At 27.6% G+C, this 19,609-nt stretch overlaps 1 protein-coding gene across 1 annotated transcript in view; it reads left to right on the forward strand.

Annotated features, from left to right (window-relative positions):
* LOC111678946 (leucine-rich repeat neuronal protein 3) overlaps nucleotides 1-19,593 on the forward strand; it is an 87,474-nt gene extending 67,881 nt beyond the window's left edge. Inside the window, exons 3-4 of the mRNA XM_046945593.1 lie at nucleotides 13,314-15,123; nucleotides 16,117-19,593. Of these exons, the coding sequence (XP_046801549.1) occupies nucleotides 15,090-15,123; nucleotides 16,117-18,734 (2,652 nt within the window). The 5' untranslated portion in view covers nucleotides 13,314-15,089 and the 3' untranslated portion in view covers nucleotides 18,735-19,593. The remainder of the gene's footprint in view (nucleotides 1-13,313; nucleotides 15,124-16,116) is intronic.
* The last annotated feature ends 16 nt before the right edge of the window (nucleotides 19,594-19,609 follow it).

Consider the following 19,609-nt stretch of genomic DNA (forward strand, 5'->3'; position numbering starts at 1 on the left):
GTAAAAAATTTTTGTGGGGATATAACCTACATGTACCCTCAAGCACATACTTACCAGACAAACAACTAAACCAGCTTCTGTACGTACTAGGGTATTCAAAGTTTAACCGTTGATCCGTTAATGAATAAATTTGTGCTTAAGAAATAAAAATTTTTCTATTTCCAAATAACAAATAAACCGAAAAATAATACCAGTTAAATGAAAAATAAAATCATTCGGACTATCCAAATAAAACCTCAAATAATAATTTGTCGAATAAAATAAAGAAAAAATCCGAATAATTGAGTATACTAAGAATGTACGTGGATATTTATGTATATATGTAGGTGTAGTAAAAAAAAATAAATTTTATTCAGAATAAGAAATGCTTTAATTTTATATAAGAAAATAAGATTTTTCTTATATTTCGTCATTTTAGTTCGTTACAAAATCAGTCATATTAATTGTATTAAAAACAAACAAGTCATGCATTGAAAATGAGCAAAAATTGTATTATATTTGAAATTGTGTCTATTATTAAAACAAGGTTATGTTGTGTCTAAGAAGTAACATTAAGCTTGAAATCGAGTTGCTTATTGATGCTTAATTATTAATAAAACCACGCATTACTAAGTAGAAAATCTTTGGCACAGCTCTATTTACGCTTCTGTTCTTCACAATATCAAATAAATTCAATGTCGAATAATTTCATTTGTAGCAATTTGTTAAATCAATAATCATAAATTGTTTGTTTTATAGAGAAATAGATTACTAATTAGGTTAGATTTGTTTAATTTTTGGATTTTCGATGAAAAACTTAAGACATTATGGGCCTTATTCATAACAATTAATCAAAGGTTTATAAGAAGAAGTTATGATTTTAACACAGACTTGTTATAGAAGGGATGTCCTTTTTATTTGATTCCAATTTCACTTCATCATTCTCAGAAAGTAATTTTTACTTAGTGCTACTTTTAAAGAGGTCATAAGTGTTTTTTTGGAAGTACTTCGTTATATTTTTGCTGGATTAGACAACAAAAGGACCATTAAAAAAAATAAAAAAAAAATATTATTTAAAAAAAAATAATTTTTTTGATATAATAAAGAAATACCTTTGGACAATTTTTGCTAGGACCAATAGGTAAAAAGACCAAGATGTCCAACTTTGACCGTCTCTAAGTCCGTAAGGTTTTGACCGATAGAGTTGAAAATTAGTGTCTGGCATACTATCTCATAGTTCTAATCTTGGTGAAAAATCCAAATTGGAAGACATCGATTTTTTTAAAAGATAAGTCATTTGATACAAAATTCCCCATAAATATTAATAAATTTATAGAAGTATTTTAAATCGGTGGTTTTCTTTGAATGTTTTATCTCTATAAAATCGTCACAGCTAATGTTTGTATATGTTTAATTTTAATTTATTAGTTTGAATCTACTTAAGAATAAAATAAAAAAGGAATATTTAATTATATTAAATGTGTGATTTTTTAAAGCAAGCTGTAATAAGTAAGGTGAGAGCGTTTCGGCAACAAACACAATTTGATTTTGTTGAGTTTGGTTTTGTCGAAATTAAATTTCTATAATTGAAAAATAATAAACATTGGAAACAGATATTTTTTGTGTATTTCATAATATTATCAAAAAACCGTCGTTAAATTTAACTTGTATCTGCAGCAGGACAACGTTTTAATTATTCTTTGTCTGAATAACTTTTCATAAATATTATAGCTTATAATTTTATACTTAAAATTTTTTCTTATGAAAACACAAATTGATTTTTTTCAGAATAAAAATAAATGAATTTATTTTGACACAACCCATACAATTTTTTAATAAAAAAATAAAAATCAGCTGCCTTAATGATTCCACCTTACTTAGTGCAACCTGTTTTAAACTTTTTATATACAAATTGTTAAAAGTGTATTGAATCTTCTTGTCTATGATTTTAATATTATAATTTAATATTTTATAAAATCAGGTCTGTTATTTATAAATGTTTATTTTTATTTGAAAAGAAATTTAATTGCTTTATAATAGTATTTATAAAATTAATTCGTAACTTGTCTGATATTTAAAATCTTTTTATTTAAAAAGATTTAAATAAATAATTAAGTTACTATATACATACATATGTATATTGGTGTGTATGAAATTTGCACATACATATAAGTATACATTAAAATTATTTTCCCTTCATATTAATGAAAATTGTTAACAAATTAAAAATAAATTGTTAATTATTCTTTGAAGTGGTTTGTATACATATTTAACAACAAATATAAATATTTATGAATATGTGCATGTGTTTATGGGCTTGGCATCATTTCTTTCTTGCATAAACTTGAGACTTACATATTTAACGTTTGGTACGTACTTTAATGATCTTGTGACATGGAATACCATTAGCTAATTACCACAGTGACTAAATATTAAACTAATTATACTAAACTGTTTTTCATTAAAATATTTAGGACAAACACAGCTAGCAAAATTTCTACAAACATGAATACATAAATATAATTTTGTACTTGTGTTTGTATGTAGGTATGTGTCTATAATTATGTGTGAATATATAGCAGATGATTCTTTGTATATAGATAGAGAACATGTCTGAATATACTTATACATACCAAGCAAATACAAACATTGAAAGTGAAGTGAAGTACAGTTAAAAGGCTTATTAGTACTTTTTCATTAGCAATCTTATGAGTACTTACCACGCTCACTTTCAAATCACTAGTTTAATAAGTACTTACAGACAAGTAGTTAAAAAATTGTTTTATTTTAAAAATTAAAACATTGGTCACACAGAAAATGAACCTGGGATTCTTGTTAAGTAGATCACTGTTTTACTCGCTATAAAATACTTACATATCAGATTATATATAAGTGATTAAGAGCAACGCAGGCGGTAAGGTGTAGTAATTAAAAAGTAAGTGGTTTTGTTTGAACACGCCAGTTGTTGCTGGGTAGATTTCAGGATCTTTTTGTAAGTACATTATGTTCTATATATGTATAAATTCTTATATGTGTTTTGTATGTGTAACATTAGCATAAACATTATCGTCTTCATTATACTTATTATGTTTTGCTCATAACATTAAGTTCATTATCGTCTGGTTTGTTCGTTTACTTAAACTGTGTGTTTGCACTTGTAAATCTTTGTGGTAATAGGTGTAATGCTACATTAACTGTACAGTGTACACATACAAAAATATAAGCGAATACACTTGCAAACTCATCTGTGTATGTGATGTACATAATTATACAAACATAAATACATGCATCTAATATTAAATGTGTGTAAAGTACATTCGACCGTATATACGAAGACAATACCAAAACCACTTTTGGAACAAATGAAAAATGGACATCGTAATTTTGGAATAATTTGTATACAAAGCATCCATAGATATTGTTTCAAAATGTTAATAATATCCATGGTTTGTAATAACTCTACCTTAATTTCACTTTATATGGAGGTTCTTGGACCCTATCGTGTTTTCAACAGATAACCGACAGACGATAGTTCATGGTTAGGTCGTCTTATAATTTAATAAAGATCCAGGATACATATGTCCAATTCACAATTGGTGTTGTATGGTTGTATCATAGTGTATCCTAATTTTACTTTGGCGAATGGTACATAAGATTTGCTATTGCCGAACTTAGCACTATTGCTACATTAAAGAAACATAAGATTTGCAATAGCCGAACTTAGCACTGTTAGTTGTAACATTATGGCGTTAATGTTTGATATTTTGATAGTAATATAAATATTATTAATATGAAAGCAAGGTGAACGAGTAACAAATAGATAAATAATTACAAAAAACGTTCTTCCATTAAAAATTTGTTGTTAACTTATTTCAAAAATGTTATTATGATCAATTTATAATGACTTTTCAGTGGACCAACGTATGAATTATTTATCCGTTTTTGTAATATATAAATGATGTGTGGTATGTGTGGCAACGACTCAAAAACGTATTTTCACAAACAACTCCACCCACATTTCTGCTATTAAATTTTGCTATCTTTGATGTTATTGAGCTGTCACACTTAATAAATGAATTTTCCCATGAGAACTAAATACAAAGTACAGCGTTTCTTGTTATTCATGCTGCTGCTACAGCTGCTTATGCTACCGCCAATGTTATTCTTGCCAGTATCTACATAAATAGCCAAGCATCATTTACTTTATCCAAAATGAAAAACACTGAACAGGCAGCGGTAAAAGGAAAAATAAACATAAGTAGAAGAGGAAAAACATAATGTTTGCATTAGAGTACATTAGATTTTGGGCAGTTTACATGGTAGTTAATCGATTTATACATTGATATATGTTTAACATAAGAAATCCATGTTAAATGTTAAGTATAGGTGAACAAAATGGTTGTCTTCTAACTATGCTATCTACTGAATATAAGCACTTATATCAAAATTCATTATAAAGAATGGGTGCTGAATTATTAAAAGTTTATGGGTAAAGTTCAATGAGCCTTAAGAGATAATATTTGTAATATTTTCTCCTTATGTTGTAAAAATTTATAATTTATTTTAAAAAGTGTTGAAATATTACGTTGCAATATTACTGTCGTCGTTAAAGTGCCAAGTATTCAGCTTTATTACAAAAATGTTAAGATTTTTAAAAAACGTTGTATGCTTTTGAGACGCGTTAATATAAGTTAGGGTTTGATTGTGTTATGAATTTAATAATGTTGAAATATGCTTGTATCACAATCAAAGTACATAGAGCAATTGCGAAGTGTTTTTTTATGGGGGCTTATAAAGGTTTAAAATAATAACTTGTTGCAATCACATACAAAAATTGTACAAATCTATGGTGTATGCTTTATTAGTCCATAAAATATAATTAATTATAGACATGTAAGTTGTATTAAATTTTATAGAATAATTGACGTTAATTAATTATTATATATAATTTAGTTAGATCCAACTAGTAGAAAAGATGTGTTTTTATTATAAACACTCCGACGTATTGTGACGTATGATAGATATTTGCACGTACAATAAATTATTGTTTGTATTGTTAATCATACGTTCAGTTGTTGTTGATACATTTAATTGTGTGTTTGTCTTCGTTCTTAAATAATATAATATTTTATTAAAACACACACATAAAGTGTATATAATCGTTCTGTTAAATTTAAACAAACCTTATTAACACTATTATTAAAATTAATTATTATCAGTATAAAGGCATTCTTTGCTTAATAATAAAAAGATATAAAATAAAGTTGAAATAAGTGAATAAAAAAAATTTATAAAACCCATTTAATTGTATTTCATACAAAATAATTGTTTGATAAATAATAATTACTTATTCATATAAAAAAGGTTTTATTTAAATAAAAAATATCAAAGTTAAATAGTTACATACATATATATACATAATTAATAAAAAATTAATAAAAAAAAATACTTTTTATAAATTTATATTTAAAATTTCTTTTAATACACTATTTTTTAATTTTTTTAATGTTACTTGATTAATATATAGACATTATTCGCTATATAGTTTTAGATTTACATCACTAATTACGATTTACTTTTTGACGTACTTGAAGGAGTAAAGTAGGAAATAGTTTGTCAGGTATTTTATACAATGTATAATGAAAACAAAAGGACGATAAAGATGATACTGCTTTCAAATAGAAAACTAAGTTTCTTAAGAATTTAATACTTGAAGTTCTTACACAATCTTTTTCTCACACATAGATATACTGTATATCTGCAGTCAAATTTTTCAGTATCTGACAAGCAATACGCTATACTAAAACGTTTGTGTGCGTTTTACATATCATCTTCTAAAACCACCCACAAAGTCTTACATATGTATATATATATGAATATATACTCTCATTAGGTAAAGGGCTATATTAAGATATTTTCTTCAAACTGTTACAGATACGAGAAAAATACATTCAAGCCTACTAATAGAAAAAGTTAGGTTTCTTTTGTCTTCATGGCAAAGAAACGGAGATTAAATAAAAATAAAAAGAACTGACAAGTGTGAAAGTGAACAAGTAAAACAAAGGAAAATCAACTGCAAAAATGAAAACAATGTTCATTCATTTTCATTCTTTCAGAATGACAACAAAAATAACAATTAGATTTATACATAAGAAATTCAGGAAACGACTTTAATGAGCTAATACAGGGTGATACATAACTATTATTATTAGTTTCATATATATTGAATTTTACAATTAATCGTAGAAAGAAGTATACTGAAATACTGACAATTGGTTTTATTTAAAAAAAAACATATTAAAAAGTAATACATTTATTTGTTAATAAAAATTATGATTATCATAATTATTATTCACAACTCCTTTTTAAGTTATTTCAGTTCTCATTTAAGATAAAGTTAAATAGGTGCAAAATTTACGTCACAAAAGTAAGTATACAAATATTTTCAATATATATTTGGTTTCATTATATTAACAAAACTTAGAGAAATTTTACCTGTAAATTACTGTATAAAAATATTTTTTACAAAATAACTTGTAAAAAATTCACTTTTAGTTCCGAAAAATTTAAATTATTGGTAATTGGCCTAAATAAAGCATAGTTATGGATCGGGTATTGAATAATATCCCTTGTTTGTTCATTATGATGCATTAAAATATTTTACATTTCATTATGATGCATTAGAATTAAAAAAATTTAGAGTTAAAAAAGTTATAGCATTCATATTCGATATTTAAGGACGATTTTGGATCAAATTTCAAAAATGTGTTACTTTTTTGTTTTTAAGTAATATACCAACTGTCAACTATTAGCGTGATTTCGGAGGTAGATTTGTCTGTGGTTACAAGGCCAAATAAAAATTGAGTAATATTTATGTAACACCCTGTCATTGTAAATGTTTATAACAATAAAATGCAAAAAAATACGAGCTGAAACTATAAATAAAAACAAAGAAAACTTTTAATTGAGAATCTTTTTAACGTCGACATGGCTTTTTTGTTTGTTTGTAAAGAACCAACTGAGTCTATGTGTTAGAAATTTAACAACTTTCAAGTTTTATTAGAAATTTGATTAAAAATGCTTCCTAATTAATTAAACATTAAATGACACATAATTAAAATGAAATATTAGTTAGAAACATTTTTATTGGTAAAATTATTATAGTAAAATGTATAAGTTTTTTTTTTATTTATAATAAGTTGTCATGTTAAGATATTTGTATAACAAGTGCTAAATGATACAAAAACAAGTTATTGATAAATGGGGAAGATTTGTTGTACGTATATGTATGTATCTGGTAATTTATTATTAGCAATAAAGGTATAATAGTTGATATGATACGGTAATATTGAATATATAAAATACATATTTTTGATTAGTAAACACACATAGTTTTGCTTTACTTTAATATTTTTCTTTAATAATTTTTTAATTGAAAAACCAGCATCTTATATAGTAAATATGTTTATACACTCAAAATATTATGTAGGTAAATTCAACTGCAAAATCATTTCAAACAAGTTAAATTTCATTTAAAAAAATTTTTCATTTATTTTTAAATGTTGATTTTTTAACTAACAAATTATCTAAATACAAAAGTTTTTTTCAGTTGTTTTTAGTGCTACATTTTTACCTACAAAAAAGTGAAAATTACTGATTTTTTCAGTTGTTTTGAATAAGAAATTCTATTTTACCTACAAAAACAGTAATAATTATTGTTTATTCACTTATTTTTACCCAAAACCCCAAAATAAAACAAATCAAATGGATTGTTTAGTTTTTAGTTTTAATGAGATCATTTATTTTGAGATTACATATGTATAATACCGATTAATAATTATTAAACCGATACCTACGCTAATAGAATTATCAGATGAAGAATGTTACAATCATACGTACATAGTCTTTCTTCGGTTATGGTCATTTTAACTGGATTCAAACACGTATCATGGCTTCGATGTGACAGACATATAATTTTAAAATGGTGTAATTCGTCAATATTGTGATGTACATCGTTGTATTTGCTGTTTACAGAGATGCTGCAGCTCTCTCTTCTCTCGATATATTGGCGAATTCCAAAATATATAACATTCATTTTCAACTTTACAGAAAACTTTGTGAATAAACCACAAACAGCAAATGTACAAATTTGTTAAGTGTATATACTATATATAAATAAAAAAAATATGTGTATTATTCTTAAATTACTCTACAAACAAGTGGATACAAGGATGATTTAAGTTCGAATAGCTTAGATGAATTGCGGCTACAATCAAATTTTTTAAACGTAAAATTATAATGTTGAAAACGAGTCATAATCATGTGTCTGACGTTTTCAGCTGTTTAACAGTCCACTTCGATTTTTTATGTATACATATTTTCTAATTTCTAAAAAATAATAAAACAATATAAAATTTTTAAATAGAAAAAATTACTATTAAAGCATTTTTTCTTAATTTAAATAGCATTTAAAAAGTTAAAGCGTATTTTAGAAATTATTTATTTATGTTGGATTTTATCTTCATTCTGATGTCAACTATGGTCAACTATGGGCCGATCCTCAAAAACTTGGGCAGACGTATGTTCATTGATATAAAATTAGCTGAATGTCATCGCGATACTAATGATTATTATTTATTTTGGGGGCTTAAGACATTTTCTAAAGGGGTTTGTATGTGGGCTAGAATAACATAAGGGCAGATCTTTACAAAAATTGACATGGTAATTTAGGCCTATATAACATTTAGGTTAGGTTATATATAAAACTTATTTGTTCCAACTTTTTGGAGAAATTTTAAACACGGATATAAGCAATTATCAAAGTTTTTTAATTCCTATGAAATTGAACTAAATTGTTAATAACTTTCGTAAAATGAAATTTTAAATAAACAAATATTTAATTATATACACACGACTTCAAGCATATAAAGAGCAAAATTGTAAAACTCTAGATCTTCATTTTTAAACGTAACCGTTTTTAAATTAAAAAAAAACCCTTATGTCACTAACAAGATAAAATTTGTCACCTGTTTTCTTTGCAATCTTGAATTTTTAACAGTTTTTTTGACTGGGCGCTGATGTCCCTTAATAAAATACAGAAATTGAGACAACAGTGGTTAGCAGGTGTAATTGCAGATGTGTACAAGAGCCACAAATGTTGCAAAACATAACGTATTTTTTTTTTTTAATATCAGTTTTCGGAATCGCACATTCTCACTTATAAAGGAAATAATTTAAATAATTGAGTTTTTTGTTATTATGCAAAAATTTTATAAAAATATTAAAATTTTGAAAAATTTCATTATTTTATTTTTGTGGTTTTATATATTAAACAACAACTTATCTTAACATTTAATGGATAGACATGAAGATGATGAAAAACACAATAGATTGGGATCATAAATTTATTTAAATGTTCTTGTTAATTTTATCTTAACTCATTTTGCTAAGGCACATCAAGGATGATGCTCAAAATTCGTTCAAATCATCACTTAAAATAATTGTTGATTTTGTAGACCAGATAAAATGTACCTAGCTTAAAATCGTAGAATTAAGGTATAAACCGTTATATTCTTAAATTTTACTTATTTGCAATTTTTCAAAAATTATAACTAATTTTTTTAATTTTTGAATATAAATCTTATGGAATGCTAAATGTGCTAAAATTTAATTTTTTTTACACTTATTAGAATTTTTTATAGAGCATTTGATAAGTAATTGCTCATATGTATATTAGAGTGCTCCAAAAAAACTAAGTTTCGAATTTTGACCATCGCCCCCCCCCCTAAAATTGTTTTACGGGTTATAAAAATAAGTCGTGCAAAAATTTAGGTCAATAGGACTACGTTAACTGGTGCCGCAACGGCTCTGAATTTTGATGATGCATTTACAAGGGGAAAATATGCATTTTTTCAGTTTTCACAAAAGTTTTGTCATTAAATAATTTGTTTTGTATTTTATTGTCAAATGTACACAGAATTAGCGGTTCAAAAAGATAAAAAACACAAAAATTGGTTGAAAAATGTAAAAGTTATTAAAAATTCCCCAGGCAATTATCGTGTCTCAGAGCACTTGAATTCGAAATGTGAAAATATAAACATATTTTTGAAAATACTCTAATAAAACAATTGTGTTACTTAAAATACGTCTGTAGTTACTTGAATATGAGTTTTTGTCCTTATAAAATAACGTAAACTTCAGCTATGGTCGAAAAATTTTTATATTTTTAACGGTCGTTTCAAAATTCAAATTTTAGTTTTTTTTGATACTTTGTTAAACAAATTTCAATATTTTTGGGAGAACTCATAGGAATTTATGGACAACAGATTAGGGAATAAAACAGTAAAAAAATTAGGTCAGTACCTCTTATAGTTTGCCTGTACCTGCAATTTGAATTCAGCGGATTTCAAGAAAAACACATTTTTATGTAATATTTTGCAAAATTAGCCTTTTTATTATATTGTTGTGTATTTAAAATGGAACCTTTTGTAAATTTATTAGTCCACATATTTATGAATAAAAATCAAGAGTTTCGTGTAATTTGGACGCCATTAACCTATTAACTTTAAAGGTCAAATATAATAAAAAGGCTAATCTGTTGTCCATAAATCCCTATGAGTTCTCCCAAAAATATTGAAATTTGTTTAACAAAGTTTCAAAAAAACTAAAATTTGAATTTTGAAACGACCGTTAAAAATATCAAAATTTTTCGACCATAGCTGAGAACAGGTTTCCGATATTTTATAAGGACAAAAACTCATATTCAAGTAACTACAGATGTATTTTAAGTAATACAATAGTTTTATTAGAATATTTTCAAAAATATGTTTATTTTCTTATCACATTTCTAATTTAAGTGCTCTAAGATACGATAATGGCCTGGGGAATTTTTAATAACTTTTACATTTTTCAACCAATTTTGTTGTTTTTTTTTTATCTTTTTGTAACGCTAATTCTGTTACATTACGATTCTTTGACAATAAAATGCAAAACAAATTGTTTAATGACAAAACTTTTGTGAAAACTGAAAAAATTGCATATTTTCCCCTTGTAAATGCATCTTCAAACTTCAGAGCCTTTGCGTAATCGTAATCGTAATCCTATTGACCTAATTTTTTGCACGACTCATTTTTATTAACAATTCTAACAATTCTAGTGGGGGGGACGGCCTGTAGTATAATTTTTTTTCTTCATACAAGCTTGGAGCACCTAATGTATATAGATTATTTTATTCTATTAATTTATTATTTTATTCTATTAATTAAAACTTATCTTTTTATTGTACACGGAAAAATATCGGTACTTTATTTTCAATTAAAATGTTTTTCTCTTTCTTTAATTTTTATTTAAACAAATTTTTATTTGTCTTATTTATCCAGTTGTTTGAAACCTAAATGAACAATTCAAAATTTTTACTTGATCTTTATAATTCTTTAATAGTCAATAAAATATTCAAGTTTCTTGACAATTTATGAAACACTTTATATGTTCTGTTGGTGATCTTTTTTTTGCAAATGCTGAACGCATTGTGAAAGATCGAGTATTCCTTTAATGTAGTCAATTGATAACTTGATGTGATAAATTGATTTAATCATTTATCACATCTGATTAATTCGTTATTTGGAAATAAATATATATTTTGTCATTTTTTTTACAAAATTTGTTAAATGATATCATCATTTTGGTTATAGATGCAAAACTTGCTTGATGCAATTATTTTGATTGAAGTTTATTTTCAGTTTTTTTCTGTGTATTCTATGAAATTTTTGAAATTTGGAATTTTTAAATTTTAATTGTTTTCTTCTTCACATTATAAAGATATCTTAAAACTATTGCTAAGTAAGGAAATCGTTTTATAGAAAACAATGCAATAGTATGTCGACAACAAAAATATATTTTTTTATTATATTTCTTTGATGATTTTATTCTAAATATTAAAATGTAAAATTAAAATATTTGATTGATGCCGTTTATAGAAGATATCTTCCAAATGTTTGTAGGGTTAATTTTAATTAAATAAAAGGTTTGGATATACTATAATAATTGAATGCTGATTTTTTGTTTATAATCTGAATTTAAAAAATAACATGGCAATTACTATAAATATAATTATAGAAATTATAATTACTTATTTTAATTGCATTTAACACACAAAAAAATTTATTAAACTATTTATACAAAATTAATATAAATTAAGTCAACAATTTATTTAAATATATATTATTAGCCCTATTATGAAATCCATTAGTTTTTGTAAAAATTATAGAATTTTTTATTGTTAAAGTTTTTATAATTTCACTTTTATTTTTATATATTTTTTTATAGAATTTTTAAAATTTCATTAAAATAAAAACGGAAACCTTTGTTTTTTATATCCGATTTTGGTTTCATGTGTGAGAGTAAGTGTATTTGTTAATGTGTATATGTGTGTTGCTGTGTGGTATGTTTTAAAAACAAAGCTTTGCAAAGAGGATTTATGTGAGTCTATTGGTGTATGCGAATGTGTATTTAAATTAAAGAGGATTTGAAATAAAACATAAACAAATACTTACGAACGAGTTTTGTTATGAAAAAATGCACTAAAACGAATTGTGTGCTAAAATTAACGATATTTGCATTTAAAGTACTAAAAATAAAACTTTTATTTATTCGAAACAAATACTTATGAATAAATAATGAATATAAACGAATGTTAAAAAACAATTGTCTGAAACAATTTAAAAATTATGATTGTCAGCTGATAAATGATTTTGAAAACAAAATAATAAAAATGGTAAATAACAGATCAAGTAAATAAAATTTAACAAGTGTTGTGAAAATGGGCTAGAATATTTGAATGTTAGATTAACTGTAAGATTTTGTATATATAAGTATATATTAAACAATTTCTAATATATGCTTTAAAATTAATTACTACTTTTGTATACTTTAACAATATATTATTCTTTCTTGCTTCTTTAGAAGCTTAAATTTTCTAAGGAGAAGATAGAAATATCAGATCTATGTTCACTGTTTTCACATGGTTTCCATATTAATTTAACGCTTATACATAATACGATTCTTACAGAATTTCCGATTAGATTTTAGGGGTTATACTTGAATGAAGTGCTGATAAATTTAAAATTTTATACTGAATATTATTATTTTTTTATGTATGCATGTATGTATACCAAAATTTTAAATGAGAAAAAGAACAACATTCATACATACACACATATGCACATGTATATATGTATATAAATGTACATACATACATTATAACTTGAGTAAAACTAATCCTTTACAGTTTCCTATGAATTTTTAATAGAATATAATATTTTACTTTTCTATTGCAGTAATTCAACATTGACAAATAACAAAAGGATCAACTGACTGCGTAACAGTTGAGGGCAAATGACCAACAGATATTGTATATTGCAGTAAACCGATACATTTATACGAGTTGTGCTTATCCCACATATAGAGAGATAGATATAAAATAGAATTTGAAGAATTGAAAATAAGAAAAGTAAAAAATAAATTTATTGAAGTTTATTATAAGAAAGCAATCGTATGGAATAAATTTTCTTCATGAAAGTGGATGGTCCGTTTAACTACCTTCATACATCGAATGAACAAATGTTAAGCAATAGATGGTATTTTGCCTGGACGAAGTGTTGGAGAAGAGGCAAATGCAATTTGTAAACAATCAATAAACTCAAGCTATGCTTTTAAGTGCTTGCAACATGTGCAAAAAGGTGTCATAGCGTGAAACATTACAATTCATAAGAACCCATTCGATTGCGATGAACAAAAAATGCAGCAAAAACAACAATAAGTGAACATTTTATTTTACAAAAAAATAAAAAAAAAAACGAATGCAAGTTGGAAAAAAATCCTACAAATAAAAACAATAGAAAAAAGTGGAAAACTACAATAACATACTCATATACTGGCACCAAGTGAAAACTAAATAAACGTTTGTCTTTAGTACGCACCCAACAGTAATGCTCCAATTGTTCTTGTACTTAAACAGTCAAACAAAAACTTAGCACTTATATTGTCACATGCACAACACACACTCCTACACATAGATTCAAATTATAGTTGTTGTGAACAAACAATATTTTGTTGCATTCAACAGCTACTGTTTGTACTATTGCTATTGTGCGGGAAAATGCTGAAAACAATTTAACAACATCAACAGTAACTGCAGTGGCAGCAGCAACAACAATTGCTATTGAAATTGTTCATCTTAATAGTACATGAGTGTGTGTATTTGAGTGCTTGAATGAAGGAATGCATGAATGAATGAGTGAATGGGAGTGTGTAATGTTTATATTGAGTGTTGTAATATCAGTTTGTGCATCAAAATAAAATGTTAAATGTGTCACATGTTACATTTCTATAAATATATATAGACAATTTAACGACAACCCGAATTACGGCCAAAATAGAAATCGTACAATAAAACTTTGTAAAGTACCGACTTCTGCTCCTTTGTGCACCCCTACAACAGTATGCTGCTCTATTAGTGGAAGCATTTGTGCTCTTCAATTTATACACCATATTTATACTATATAACGCTATCTCTACGCTTTTAAATAATCCTGAGTCACGTTTTTTAGTTTTTTAACGCAAATTGCGAATATAATTTTTTCATTTTGATTTTTTGCTTTTTTGCTTGAGAAAACAAATAAACAAACAAATTTTATAATCACCATCTATTGGACCAACAGCTGCTACATTTGTAGGTGCCATTATTAACGATCCAAGTGCACAATTCCCTGTTGCAGCAAAATTTATTCCATTTTTTCTCGTTTTTACTTCTACCATCAGAACAAACAAATCAAAAAAATAAAGTGAAAAAATTTTAAACGAAATCTCTGGCAGTGTTGCAATGTTGTTAGTTTTTTATTTGTTTTGTGAATGAATTTATTTCGCCTTCCACATTTGGCATCAGTACCTGAACCACTGCAACATCAACAACGCAAACAAAAAACTACGGCTATTACAATTACAAAAACCTCTCGTGCTACTGCTGCCATCATCTGGTTGCTAAATCTGCAAATGCTTTAAAGTATAAATATTTTCGCTTGAATGGTATCAGGATTCATACGAATGTTATCAGTATGAGAGTAAATTCTGTTGCAATTGGCTTGTCAGGTGAGTTTTGATAGCATACATACGTACATACAAACATATAAGAATTTTTTGTTTTTACATAAAATTGTTTATTTATATTCGATGTTTTTGCATTTTGTAAAATTTTACGTATAATTATTGCATTTCATTCTTTTATAATAAACAATTGAGTAATATGTAGTCACGTGAAAAGATAAAATTCTTAAGATGTAGGGAACTTTAATTACCCTAGAGTTAAACATATATTCGTAATTTGGAAAATTGTTATTTAAATCCTTCAAAATAGATGGGATATAGTGTTTTTGTCATTCCGTTTATAATACATTGAAATATTCATCTATGACCCATAAATATATATTTTCTAATTATATTATAAGAGGAAGTAGTTAGTGATTTAAAATTTTGCACAAATAAAATTATTTAATGCAGTTTGCTTGGTGATGAAAATGGGTAATACATGTTTACGATTTCGCCTAGTCCCTATACACCATCCAAAAAATTGCTTTATTGCTCATAACTGGCTAAAAGATGCATCTATAGCGGCACAAACATGTTTCATAGAAACCTCAATCTCCTTGTAAGATTTTTAAAGGATAAGCCCTACCCCCCATATAAGGTCATTTTCAGAAAATAACTTCAACGCTTATTACTGCTTAAAAAATAAAAGTTCAGCTGTGAAATTCTACATAAAAAAGTTTTGTGCGAAACAAAAGGTCTCTATCTCATATTTTGGGGTTTGTGTTGCACGGGACACGAACATTTATTTTGTTTAATAATTATTACCTAGTCTGTCGATGGTCGCTCATGAGCTGATTCTTTTTAATAAATTATTATTAAATTGTTCTTTTTCTATTAACATGAGCTTAATTTTGACAATCATAACAAAAAATTACTCTTACACCTAACCCATCTATTAACGTGTTTTATCAGTTGACGAGATTATTTCGTATTATTTTTGAAACAAGATTAAGCATTTAAGAAAAACAAATAATTATTTTTTATACCCTTTTACAGTTGCTTTTGCGCTTAACATTACATTGATGCTTCAATCGGTCTTGGGCGATGATTGGTCCCTTTCATGTGCCTCAAACTGCACCTGCAAATGGACAAATGGAAAAAAATCAGCCATCTGTAGTTCATTGCAATTGACTGCCATTCCTACAACGTTGAGCACAGAACTACAAGTGCTGGTGTTAAATGACAACCATATTCCGTATTTGAATAGAGAAGAATTTGCTAATTTAGAGCTTTTAAATTTACAGAGAATATATTTGAAAAAGTCTGAGGTACAATATGTACACAAGGAAGCGTTTAAAGATCTAAAGATTTTAGTGGAAATCGATTTGTCGGATAATAGAATAGAAATGTTGGACAAGGATACATTTATGGGAAATGATCGCCTGAGAATACTTTATTTAAATGGAAACCCCCTTAAAAAATTAGTGGCATATCAGTTTCCTGTTTTACCACATTTACGGACACTTGACCTACATGATTGTCTGTTGTCCTATATAGATCCCATGGCATTGGCAAGTTTGAATATGCTGGAGTTTTTGTACTTGAAAAATAATTTACTGGAAAATTTGAGTGAATACGTGTTTCAACATATGACCAGTCTAAAGACATTGGTATTAGACGAGAATCCTTGGCAATGTAATTGTAAATTGAGAAAATTTCGTTCCTGGTATGTCAACAGCAAGTTGTACAGTGAAAGTCTACAGTGTAAGGGGCCACCTTATCATAAGGACAAAACTTGGGATAGTGTGGAAGAAGCACAGTTTGGATGCTCACCCAAAGTGGAGATATTCAACAATGAAGATGTTCAGAATATAGAGATTGGCAGCAATGTCACATTTAGCTGTTTGGTGTATGGTGATCCTTTACCGCAAATTTATTGGGAACTCAATGGAAAAATCCTAGATAGTGAAAATGTCATGTTTGAGGCTGAAACCATTGCCTCTGATAAACTGTGGAGTAATCTGACTGTGTTCAACATGACCAGTTTAGATGCTGGAACATATGTTTGCTCTGGAACTAATGTGGTGGGTGTGGGCTCACAAAATATAAGTATTTATCTTACTGAAATTGTTCAACATGTTCTCGTTAAGACTCCGGAAACTTTTTGGTATTTTGGTTTGATAATGGGTACCTTTGGTACTGTGTTTTTGCTGATTCTTATTTCATTTGTAGCTTGCCTATGCAAGCGAACAACTCGCCAAAGAAGGCATCCTAGTAAAACTGGTGTAAAACCCAGCGTAAGTTTTAATGATCAAGAGAAAAAGTTACTAGATTTAAGCATCACAACTACGACTAATGATCGAGTAGACAGTTGCCTGGACAACAATCACAGCACAGCCACGGCAATGAGCAAAGCAGAATCAGTGATGGGCTTTGAACCAATTGAAATCCATTCTTCAGATAATCATAGGTCAAGTGTACATGGTCACCATGCTCTAATGATGGGAACACATCATCAATTGCAACATCCACAGCAAATACAACATAATCATTCTCATATGCCACCCACTAGCGCTGCTGGGTCTCATGTGTCCAATCATCCACAACAATTGATGGCTGTGACTGATGGCTCGTGTAGTGTGGTAGGAATACCGACTTCTTTGGCAACTTCAGTCAACTCAGACGGACATAACAATCATATATCAGAAGAATTTCCACTTAATGTTGGTGTGTTTCCCCCGCCACCAGAATTTTGTTCGAATATTGTGGCGAACCCTACTTACGGCAACATTTTTATAAGTGTATCCGTAACACAAGACATGCTTGATGGAGCTGATATCAGTATGTATCCTGACTTATTGAACATACCCCAGAGACTACAAGATAATGGTATATCATCGGTAGTCGTCACTCAACAGACTTCAAGCAACTCGAATCAAGTAAATTCTCATGGAGCTGATACAATGTCACCTCCACCTTCAGCACAGCTTCAACAACAGCAATTATCTTCTTCCATGGTTGGAAATCATTCTTCTGTTAATGTTAATTCATTTGCCACACTACCCCGAAATAGCCAGAGGAGAGGAATTCTCAAGAAGGATTCATCATTGCAGCATCAGCATCAACAACAGCTACCACAGCCCAATCTCTATACTCACGATGAAATTGTCTCCTATCACAACCTAGACACAACATACAGTCAAGGTTATCAGGAGCACCAAACGGAGCTAATAGGACTTCCACCTCCGCCACCACCACCATCGGTAAAATGCCATCATGGCCAACATTCAACAAATGCTACCTCCAAGCCTTGTTCAGGTTGCATGTCAACAGCTTTACAACCACCATCTGCCTGTCCTAGCCCGCCTAAAGATGCCACACCCCTGAGACCACTATACAAAACGCAAAATGGTTCAGCATGCTTAAAATATGACAATATGGGTAGACGAATAACGGCCAGCGGCAACTCAACTCTATCCTTGCCCGACGAAGAGCGCTTAGAAAGCGAAACACTGTTCAACGATGGAAATCCGCTGACGAAGACTCCCGCCTCCAAAGTAGCAACAAAACTACAAGACTGCCAATCGTCATCCCCCACGCCATCATCAGGGACAACACAAAATAAGGCTGCATCGATTAATATGGATACGGGTAGCGAATTTGTGTCACTCTAGTATTACGGGACCCAAGTGTAAATAGTTAGAAAGAGAGCTTTTGCAAATTAGTAACATTAGAAATATGAATATTTATTAGTTTTTTATTTAATTAGATTCACTAACTATAGTTAACACTCCATTTAAAACTCATATACATATATACAAACTCTCACACTTATTGAAATAACAAAACAAACTTTAAAGTAACAATCAAATCTACTTTTAACACAAAAAACAAAAAAAAATAATTAAAACCTAATCGACGAAAGGAGTACAATTACAGCACAGCTTGAGATTAGTTGTAATATTGTAAGTTGTTGGCATAAGCATGCAATTGCGAAAATGTAAGTGCTGTAATAAAATTCTTAAAAATTAGTATTAACAATAAATTAAATAATACATTTTGATTATAAATCTTAAATACTACAAAAGAAATTTTGATTAGCATTTTATGGTTGCTTCAGAAATTACAAAAAAAACTGTGTAATTTATTGTCTTTTTTTATTTTTCATATTTTCTTAGTTCCAAAATCAAATGATAAAATCAAAATGTGTAAATATAAATGGGTCACATCTTAAGGTGAATTAGATTTATATTAGATTTTAAATATGTATATATATTTTTTCTGTTATGAGCATATTAATTTTGAACTTTCAAATCAATTAACAAGATTTTGCAAAACTCTGCAGATTTATATTTGTGTTTTCAATAGTATTTATTATAATTATTAGTAGTTAGGTATTTTAAGTCACAGTTTATTTATAAATTATACTTACTTTTTGTTAGAACTGAGAGAAATTAAAAATGATAATTTTTAGTACAAATTAAATCAATTGGTGTTACAAATGAGAAAAGAAAAAATGGAGAACTTTACTTTAGATTTATTGTTTTAT

The sequence above is a fragment of the Lucilia cuprina genome, chromosome 3 (assembly GCF_022045245.1).
Source record: "Lucilia cuprina isolate Lc7/37 chromosome 3, ASM2204524v1, whole genome shotgun sequence".
In the NCBI taxonomy this organism is placed as follows: Eukaryota; Metazoa; Arthropoda; class Insecta; order Diptera; family Calliphoridae; genus Lucilia; species Lucilia cuprina.